Below are 11212 nucleotides of genomic sequence, written 5' to 3'. Positions count from 1 at the left end.
AAAAAGCGTTTGATGAAAAGCCACAAATTAAGTTTGTACCCGGTCACAAATTGCAGTAGATCCACTGTACTCAAATGGAACATAATTAGCGGCTGCTTAAATTTCCAGGAGTAATAATGTCGGGCTTTACTGTGCACCCTTAACTTTATTTCACAGTACTTTGTCTGAAAGCAGATTACATAGTATTAATTAAAAAAAAAAAGGAAGAAAAAAATCCCACATTTTTGTGCTCTTGTTTGTTTTGATGCACTTGAACAACTGTTGACCACTTTAAACTCTTTATAATACACAAGTGCTACAATATGCAGTAGAAAAACACGTTTCTAAGTAGCTCCATGAACTAGAAATCTCCTGTAGCTCTCATTGTATACTGAAATAATTGGTTTTAAATTAAAAAAAGAAGAACCACAAAAAAAAACAAAAAAAGTCGAGTCATCAATGGTGGAAATCAAACAAATGAAATTTACAGTTGTACACACTATCTCAAAAATTCTTAAGGCGGTTGAAATATTAAGTCAGGCTAAACGTGTCACGAGGTGCTTACGTAAGACAACCACGTTGGGCTCATGGATGCTTCATTTCACACGAATGGGTAAAACACACACAAACATATCGCGGAATATGTCAACCAGTCATGAATTGGAGCGGTAATCCAAAACCTTTATCAGATTAAAATCTTCATCCCTCCGATCAATAATCCCAAACTATTGATTTTCTCTAAACATGTATGCACTCTCAAAAACAAGTCATACTTTAACATCTTTACAAATGTAGAGAACTTTTTATCAATTTATAAAGACAACTTTTAAAAGAAGTCCGGCCTAAATGACCCAATCGGTTGAAAATGTGAGCCCTAACGATGCAAATCACTTATTTCTTTGTTTTTATTTATTTCTTGCGTGGCCTTGGAGGGATGATATGAAGGTAAACTAAACTCTAGCGGACATTCATTTATCTATCGCTCATTCATAAAACGTACAATGAATCCCACCCCCATGAGCCCGTGTGGCGTGAGCTCTGTAAACATCCTTTTGACGTAAGTGTTCAAATTTACTGCCAAAAATTCATAATATACAAATTCACAGCCAGTAAGTCAGAGGAGTCTGTTTTTTTTTTTTTTTCATTTGTTTTTTTTTCACATTCTCAAGTGTGAACTCTAGCGTGTTCTTCGGCATCCGTCGGGGTAAGTAATACCTGCAAATGTACAAAAACACAAAACAGCCTTGCCGTTGAATCAAATGAAGACGTAACAAGGCCCGTTAGAGTCACCGACCGTACTTTTCCTCGCCTTCATCGGGTCGTAGTAGTACACCGGAAGCAAGGAAAACAAAAACGTTTCTTCACCACTATGAATAAATACTTCCTGTAAAATATACATAAAAGCTGCCATAGACACGTCAAAGTTTTTGTATGTTACATTCATCCATCAGGCTCACTTGTAGCAGGGAAACGCTTTCACAGTCCTTCCGCTTCCTCTTCAAATATCATCATTTCGTTTTCCAAAATATGTACGCTTCAATTGGATTTCCCCTGACCTCAATATGTTCTCTTCCAGGAGCAACTCTTTGCAAATATTTTAAAAATAAAATAAAATAAAATGCTCATACCATTCCCAGACCGTGCAGGAATATTGTAAACAGTTTCTCTACTTTGGTCATAAAAATAGAAATGCCTGATGAATGAGACCTTCGCACATGAAATGGCTGAAGATTGATGTATAAACGAACTTTATAAATACTGTTAAAAGGCTCAAAGAAAATGGAAAAAAATATGTAAAAAAAAAAAAAAAAAAAGATGTGATGTTATTAATATGGGCATGCTTATCCTTACTTACAGACTTTAAACCCCATTCAGTAAATCTCAGCAAAATGGCGTATCGGTATAAACGACCAAATCTGTACATGGTTTATGTCGGGTTTAAAATGAATATATGCATCGTCCAGATGAAGAAATTATTGAGGTTCCAGTAAACATAATTTCATAGAGTAGTTTCGTTTTACACAACAGCAAATCCACTGTCACAGGACTTGGCCATGCGATACCCAAAAACCGACAGTCCAATGTCACATATATATTATTTAGCAATATATTTTCTCACGGATGGATTAAAATTTCCCCACTCTGTGAATTCTTTACAGAAAATGAAAAATATTAAACAATCCCATTTACCCCTCACAGTCAAAAGAGAACGTGATACGGATGCTTTTGGGGGGCATGGAAAAAAAATCCATGAAAGATCGAAAGTCTGATGAGGTTCTCGTCATTTCTGTTAGGTGTGGTCTATTAAAAAAAAAAAAAAAGAAAAAATGAGGTTACGATTTATGTTGGGCTGACACACCTTTCCAGTAGTCCAAAATATCATGCAGGTCCTCATCTTTTGCAAACTGCACTTTCTTACGGAGCGCGTGGCCAGCCGCCATGTAGTCGTCGTCTTTGTGGCGTTTCCGGTGGAGTTTGAACCGCTCCCAGATGCTGTGTGAAGGTTTGCAGTAGTACTCCGGACTAGAAGAGTAGCTCAGATTGTGGTACTGAGCCGGCAGCTGGGAATAAGCCAAGTCTCTGGAGCGGGAGTGCGTGAGAGGCTCCAGCATGGCCGACTTCATGCCGTCGGGTCCCTCCAGCTCCTCGATCTGAGTGTCGGGGTAGGATTGGCGGTGGTCGCTGTACTGACGGATCTTCTCCGCCTCAGCCCTCAGGATGGCGGCGGCGGGCGTCACAGTGAGGATGCTGTCCCCTGTTGGGGAGGTTTTCTCAATGTACCTGGATTCGGTACGGTAAGGCCGGGGGCTTCGCATTCCTGAGGCGGTGCTGGGCCTTTTTGGCGAGACATCAGAAGACCGATGTCTCTGGAGAGAATGGTGGTAGCTGTCCTTGTACGGAGGGGACAGGAGGCCCGATTTATTCTGTGGCTGTTCTGATATGAGCACCAGCTGGGGCTCCGCATTGGACACGGCTCCAGATCTTACCCCTTGATAAGAAGTGGAGTCTGTCTTGAGAGCGTCGATGCAGTTGTTAATGATCTGATTGACTTTATCGACCTCCTTTGCGATGGTCGAAATCTCAGCCACGGAGCCCTGGCTGTTGCCTGCTATTCCCATGTCGCACTCCCTGCGTTCGTGGTGATCCAGACTTCGCACCTCCATGTAACTCCCCTTCATCATTTTAGGAGTATCGCTCATTTCTTTAAATTTGTACTGATCCATTTCACTCGCAGGCGGTAGGTAGGGCATGCGCGTCATGCTCTCCCCGGTCATCAGCTGTTTCTGGGACATGCGAGAAATCGTCCCACCCTCCAGTTCTTGTCCGTATTTCAGTTCCATTATGTTTTTCTTCAGGCTCCCTGCCTTTTTGTGCTTTTCGTCTTGCTGGCGCTTCCGTCGCAAGCAGTAATAAACCACCCCAAGAAAGATGACCATGCTAAAAAGGCAGCCCAAGATGGTCATGATGTAATGAGTGGCAGTCGCGTTGATTGCGTCCTTCGACTTCCCCTTCCAGGGTCCGGTGGTGATGGTCAGACAAGTGTGGTTGTGCCTCAGGGAGTTCCGAATGGAAGCCACACAATAAGTGTAGTTTGTGTGAGGTTTGAGGTTCTTAAGGTCAACGTCCTCCTTGATTTCTTTAAGGGTTTGGATATCTGTAAAAAAGCTGTTGTTGTACAGAACTAAGATGTACATCTTTTTGTAAGGATGAGGAATCTGAACGGTGATGGTGGCGCCTGTGTTGGACACTTGCTTCAGTTTCATCAGCGGATTTGCTTCCACCTCACTGTTGGTTGTACTGATATTGTGGGTAATGACGTCTTCTGGCTCTGTTCCTGATGGGCAATCCTCTAGCCCACATAGGGTGAAGTCTGGTGGGGGTGTTGTGGGCTCCAATGGCAATGGAAAAAATGGCGTGACGTAGTCATCGGTGCACACAGTGGTGAGCATATAAAGAGCGTTTCGATACGTGGGATTGTTTGGGTTCTGACTTAGAAGACTGTAGCCAGACACGCCGCTCGGGGAGTCGCAGACCATCCGCTCGTTTGTCCTGTTGGGGAACACTGAGAGCCACTTGACAAAACCGAACAGTTCACAGGAGCAGTTAAAAGGGTTTGTGTACAGCTCGCAGGTGGTCAGCTTAGTCAGACTAGTGAACGTGGAGCCGTCCAACTGTTGGATTCGGTTCATGGACAAGTCAATGTTCTCGATGTTGGGGCATTCCCAAAAGGCATTGGGTGTCACAGTCTCAATCAGGTTTGCCTGGAGGTAGAGGTACTGCAGCTTTCCAAGACCCCTGAGGATCCCCTCTGTTAGGTTCCGTAACTTGTTGAAGCCCATTTGAAGAACTTGTAAGTTGAATTGAGCTGAAAAGGCCCCGTCCTCGATGTAGGATATTTCATTCTTGGTCAGGTTCAGGTAGGTCAGGTTGGCAAAGCGACTCAGGGCAGAGTACTGAATACTTTTAATCTTGTTTTCATTCATGCGAAGGTCCACAATGGTGCTGTTAATGTGCTGCGGGATGGCCTCGTAAGGTGGTTGATTTTGGCTACAGATGGCCAGCCACACAAAGCCCTTTTCGCCTTCGATTAACCAGCAATCTCCGCTGACGTGACTGACATGGGTCAGATAAACGATGGCCGCGGACCAAAGCAGGGCACTGCTCGCCATGCTCCACCTGCAGGCCATTGGTGCCACCCTGTGAATCATGTCGTGGGGCCAAATTTAAAAAAAACAAAATAAAAAAGAGAAGGCTGCGTCGCTGTTGTTTTAATTTAGCTGGCGCAAACTTGTTTTAGGGACCAGGGGGAGCCCGTTCAGCCGTCGCCTCGTCATGGAGGGAGTCCCGTTCATTTAAATTTGCAGATGCTGAATTTATGAAGATTTCGCCATCTTGGGTTTGTTTGTGCTTTTCGCCTTAGATGAAAACATCGTTGAATGGTCTCATTTTAGTGTTTTTTTTCCAAAGGTTCTCCCCTTTGCATCACTTTCTGCTGAACGGAGAAATTGCCTGCAACACAGAGATATTGTAACCTCGATTAATCTTCATCATGGCGACAAATCCACGTTTATTAATCGTGAAATGCTCTGTTGTCCATATATGCTTTGCTTGTTTGCGCCCTGCCAATGATTCCTTCACGGCACGCGTGTGGCAGACTATTAAAACAAACTATTGGCCAATTACTACTTGACAGTTTGAGGAAAGGCAAAGTCCCGGTTGTCTCACCATTAACCTGCACACTGTCAGATGCAAGGCGGCCATTGTTTAGACGCCGCATTAAATCAATTATACAGCACAGTGTGCAACGGTGCGCTAGATCAATGTGTTTTGGGTTTCCATCTGACAAGCTCAATGCATAAAGGACGTATTTGTGTGCACAGGCTCACCCCAGTGAAAGGGAGCTTGCGCACAAGTCGGGTATTGTTGGCTTCTGTTAGCCTTTTGCAAACCAAATCACCAAAATAGCTCTGTAATGGATTAGTTCTCTCCAAATTAAACTCTTTCACACAGTATTTCCCTTCAAAGTTGAAGCTCCAAAAGCATTTTCTTATCAGTCCATTAATGTCTTCTATGAAATTGTTACTGGGGGTGTAGATACTAAGTTGTAGGGTCTAATATAGTTCACTTAACAAACACTGAACTGATTACAGACCGTACTGAACGATGTACGTTTTTACCAGTACCAGGCGACTTAACCCCTGCAGACTGAACTGCTACTGATACTTGGTCATGTTTCACATGAAAAAAATTGCTGGTATCGCTTGTCACGAGGGATGGTAATACGATTTTGATTGAAATACTGTTTTTCAAGCATTATTTTGAAAGGTTAGGGTTAGGGTTAGGTTCAAGTGCGTTGCGATGAATCCTTCTCCAGAAATGAAGAAGGGAGGTGCACGGGCCCAAATTTACTTCCTCTTCCCATCCTTTCAAATTTAGTAATAACCCCTTAATCTGTTCACACCCTTAATTTAAGACAAATTCAAATTTAAATCCATTCGATTTATAAAATTTGCGTGCCTGCCTCCATCCATTTTGTTGCGAATTATTTCCGGCCAACCTTCAGATTTAGATACTGCTATTTGAAAACATCGTAAGAGAGTGAGTCTTGTTGCGCAACGTTTCGGCTAATGTAAAGCCTTCGTCGGGCGCGTCCTCACTCCAAGTCTGTAAAGTCGTCAGTTGTGTCCCTTTGGACGTCGTAAGTCAAATGTGTCAATGTTTGTCGGTTCAAGAAAATTTAAATCGAATCTTAAGGTTAGGGTAAGGGTTTGGGATAGGGATAGTATAAGGAAAAAGGGAAGTGAATTTAGCTTGAGGGTAAGGGATAGGGTAAGGGATAGGAAAAGGGTTAGGGTAAGGATTACAAGGTATCCCTGAATGTTTTAAATTCTCAACTATCGTAATTTCTGGCCTATAGCCCGTGACTTTTTTCACACAGTTTCAACCCAGCAGCTTATGCGGTGATACGGCTAATTTGTGAATTTTTTTCTCACGGCCGCAAGGGCACTCGAACGGAAAAGGTAAGAGTGAGACCGGTGGAATATATGTGTCGAGGAGGTGACTCTTACTGGTATGTTTTTTTTTTTGTTTGTTTTAACTGGCCCTGTTAGCACTGCGTTAGTGCTGTTCTAGTGTTACTGCTGTGTTACTGCCGTGTCTCAGTGATTTTTACCTGTATATTTTTTTAACCGGCACTCTGCTAGCATGTTACTACTGTGTAACTGCCATGTCGCAGTGATCTTTACAGGTATGTTCGTGGGACTGTGTCGTTGCTATGCTAAACTAAGGTATGAAAACTTGGAAAACTCTTTCTGTGTGCCGTCTTTGTAAATATTTCATGTTTCAATGCGGGCACTTGCGGCTTTTACACAGGTGCGGCTCATGTATGTACCAAATGGTATTTCCTTTACAAATGTTCTGGGTGAGGCTTATAATCAGGTGCGCTCTGTAGGCCAGAAATGATGGTACTTAAATGGAACAATGCTGTCCTGAAGAGTCGTGCCACACCCCGAATTGTTGCTCAGCCACTCATATCGGCATTTCTTCAAGAAGCGAATTAGTTGAGACAGAATTTGCCTCTGCTGACAGGCTGCTGAAGGGGTGCATTCATTGATTACTCGCATTGACAGTAATTTTTCCAGTGATGATTCATGTAAGGTTTATCCCGAGTCCTAACGCCGGAAACGGCAACTGATGCGGGTCATTAAAACCGGAATCAACATACGTCTGCATGGACTGCTACATTAAATTGTATTGATTATTTTTTTCAGGTAAAAATAATTTTCTCTTTATATTAGCACATGTAACATCAGCAGACCACGTACTTCAACTGCCACTACTTCAATGAACAGTTCACGGGGTCAACAGGCTCTCGACAAAGTGTTCTGTTCTACCATGCATGCGGGCCTAAAATAATTACTTTGACTTGAAATTGCATTTGGGAGGAAATATTCATTTTTCACTTTTATGCTTTGAAATAATGGGAAAGGATGCTTTTGCCCGTTAAAGGACACGATTCCACGCAAAAGAGATAATGGCGCCGTTTTCGGAGCGTCGACGCGCCAGTGAAGTGTATCGCCATCTGTGCGGTTATCTGACCTTTTTCCCGTTGCGTAGTGACCACAACATTTCAATGAATCGCAGCCACAAATGCGTCTGAGCAGAATGTCCAGCAGGTCAGACTTCCACCATTTGACTGGAAATGTATCGTAACGACTTTAGCGGGCCGTCGTTTGTACGCTAATGCTACCACGAGTTTGACATTTTTACTTGAAATGACCGTAGGTGAATTGCTGTGGCATTTGGTTTCAAGTACAGTAAATGCATTACGGCTCCAACCGACTGAGGATACCGTGCGGTAGAATAATGGCTACAGCACATTGGCGGAATTAACTATTATTGTTCCGCAAAGATGATACACAGGATCATTGGCGTGATTATCTGAAGCTTAGCCGTGTGTTTAACACAGATTGGAATGAGCCTCGGGGGAGAGATTATACGTTCCGTCTATTTTTTGCTTTCATTTTCATAAATGTTGTCGTAAACTGTTTGCAGGAGTTCTCCGTCACAGGCTCTTTCCTCATTTTCATCTCTGCTTTTATGATATAGTGTATAATTAAGAAAGGAATGTGTGCTGCTCTGCACCTAAAGGACTGGAAAAACTGCAAAAATTGTGTTACAGTGGCAAAATATGAAGTCATACATTTTCTTTAGATTTGATGCAGATTGTCAGATCAAAAATTAACTTGGAAAATCACATTTAACCCCATTCTTTTCTTTCTTTTTTAAAAAAATGTATACAGAGCAAGCAACCCCAAGGCGAATTTTCTCATTGTAGATCATTGAACTTGAATACTGTCTGTCACCATCATAAATTGCACACGGTCATATTTTCACATACACTGTACAGTACTGTACTTGAATAGGTGTTTGCAATTTCCCATCCTCCCCAGAAATTCCCTTTTTTTTTTTAAATCATGATTATTAAAACTCTCAGTATGACGTGACGGTAATGCATTACTGAAATGATCTGTGAAAAAAAATATCAAATCACCAGAGGGGAAAAAACAACCACAACGCAAGACATAAGACTTGACTGATGAGGCGTCGCTCATTTGTCACGCGCTTGCTGCCAACCCGCTGCAGCCTTCCACTGACCCTGCTGCCTTGCGTTTCAGAAGCTTTGCCAAGACTGTGACAAAATATCCACCCCCAAGAAAAGACAAGAAAAAAAAAATTCCCCAACCTTCTTTTGCCAACAACTGGCCACTAGAATAGCAAACAGATGCAGAGAGAAGGGACCTTGGGTAACTGAGAGGATTCAGAAGCTTTGTGGAATGAGATTTATTTATTGATGTTATATAATATATATCTATATCTATAAATGTATGTATGTTTTTATGCCGATGCATCAGCTGGCTTATCTCTGGAATGCTTATGTGCAGTTTGAACAATTTAATTGAGGTAACGATTTCTTCTGGGTCCAAAGGGCCCAAATATACATATTTTTTTAATCTCTGATATGATTCGTATGAAGCGGGTTACAAGAGGCTCTGATTCATTATTTAATTTGTCCCAATTATGTCTACAAACTGGCATTTTATTTCAAAGATCTTTAGTAGCAACGTTTTTGACAAAGTTATTCTGTTACTGGCGGCACGGTGGCTCAGCTGGAATGCGTTGGCCTCACAGTTCTGAGGTCCCGGGTTCAATCACGGCCCCGCCCGTGTGGAGTTTGGATGTTCTCCCCGCTGCCGTGTGGGTTTTCTCCGGGCAGGGCACTCGGGTTTCCTCCCAAATCCCAAAAACGTGCGACATTAATTGGACACTCTAAATTTCCTCTAGCTGTGATTGTGAGCGCGGCTGTCTGTCTCCATGTGCCCGGCGATTGGCTGGCGACCAGTTCAAAGTGTACCCCGCCTCATGCCCGTAGACAGCTGGAATAGGTTCCCACACTACCGCGACCCTTGTGAGGATAAGTGGCTAAGACAATGGATGGATGGATGGATTCTGTTACTACAATTCGCATATAGTCCTGCTTTTCCTCTAGGCTGCCGCCTTATATCGCAAAGATCACCGGGTGCACCAAAGAAATGTTTTACAGAGAGGTGAGGTGCACTTCAATGTTTTTGTCTTTTTTTTTTTAGATACTGTATTTAGCATTGAGATGTAGGAATAAACACAGCGGTCAGCAGCATGCGGACAGATGGAAATGAAAAGCGAGAAGCGCAGTTATTGCGAGGGCGACGGTGCTGAAGGCTGCCATTTGAAAACACCTTCAGGATGACAAAAGAGCAGCGGTGGAGGAGAACTGACGGGGAAAATAGACCCTGAAAGACCCCGAGGGGAGACAAAAGGTTCAAATGAAATGTTCCATGAAATGAGTATGAAAAATACATCTCTGCAGAATATCTATCAAGGCAAAACATTTCTGACGGGGGGGGAGCGGCATCTTGTTATTAATGCAGAGTCTGCGACCTCTCCCCACAATTGGAGAGCGAATTGGCGGAGGCGACGCTCCGGCCGACCTGGTGGCGTCGAGATCTTTTCGTGTTTAAATGCTTTAAGTTGCACCTCAGATGTCTTTTTTGCTGATTCGGTGGTTGTCAGTTCGAAGCCACGCGTCAGTTGTGCTTGACTTTCCTCATTACAGACACTGGTAGCTTGTTTTGAAAGGTTTTGATATGCCATGGCATCAATTTATGACGCAAATATTGACAAAAGTCAATGTACACAAAGCGAAATCTTATCTTCAATTCATCTTCCAAAATATTTTTGCACAATGTATGTACACCATTAAAAGGCTGTAATGTACATACTCGCGGTTCAGGGCGTCCAAATATTCAGTCGCTTAATGTGGAGGGGTGATTTTATTTGATTTATATATTTTTTTTGGCGCTGGTTTTGTCTTGTCCAATCGGGTTTGTGTGTATCACGGGCTTTAGAACGCTGCGGAGATGCACTTATCGTCTTGTTGTGCTTGGACTGATGCAACTTTTTTTCTCCGTGGATGCACACTGGAGAAAAAGAATCTCCAAAGGTGGCATTTTTATTTCTTTCTTTCATAAAGAACACATTTGTATGAAGGAGAAAGCCTGGAAGCATAAAAAGAAGACTCAACAAACGGACGAAAACGAATGCAAGTGCCTCCGTGTGTCACGCGCATGTTGACGTGATTGTCGAATCCATTGGTCAGATGAGTCTTCTGCCTCGCCAGCGGTCTTTGCAGCCTTATGAGGGCTTATTTGCCACCAAAGACCCACTTTCCATAATGGCGGCAATCTGTACGGTCCAGTGCAGTCGGCCAGAACACCCGAGGCATCACAAGTGAGTGTATTCCCCTATCAGAAGCAGGCAGCCATTCCACAGGCTCGCTCTCGCCTATTCAGGCTTTATGCGCCGGGTAATGAAGGCCTTTCTTTTCTTCCTTTTTTTTCCACTTGTGTGGATAACCTATTGAAAGCCTGCCTTTGAAGAACCATTCAAATGCCGACTTGTACTTTTCTGTTGGGGCTGCTCAGGCTCCAGTTGGCTCTTTTATAGGGGAGGAGGGTGAAAGGTCCACGAAACATCACAGCGTGAGAGGTCTGTAAACGTAATACCATACGCTGGAAACAAAATTAGCTACTAGTGAGATTCTGCAGGGATTTGGAAATTGGAAAAAACAAAACTGTCAATCAAAAAGATCATCCAAACCATTATTAACCATCAGAAGTCATTGAAGGATTGTATT

At 43.0% G+C, this 11212-nt stretch overlaps 1 protein-coding gene across 1 annotated transcript; it reads right to left on the bottom strand.

The window, feature by feature from the left end:
• Positions 1-2312: 2312 nt before the first annotated feature.
• elfn1a (extracellular leucine-rich repeat and fibronectin type III domain containing 1a) lies at positions 2313-4688 on the bottom strand. The gene has a single exon (XM_061846670.1). It carries the CDS (start codon positions 4686-4688, stop codon positions 2313-2315), a length of 2376 nt encoding a protein of 791 aa, XP_061702654.1.
• Between the last annotated feature and the right edge of the window lie 6524 nt (positions 4689-11212).

Source organism: Syngnathoides biaculeatus, chromosome 16 (assembly GCF_019802595.1).
Source record: "Syngnathoides biaculeatus isolate LvHL_M chromosome 16, ASM1980259v1, whole genome shotgun sequence".
Lineage (NCBI taxonomy): Eukaryota > Metazoa > Chordata > Actinopteri > Syngnathiformes > Syngnathidae > Syngnathoides > Syngnathoides biaculeatus.
Note: the sequence above shows the minus strand (reverse complement) of the source record. Positions and strands in the feature narration are given on the sequence as shown.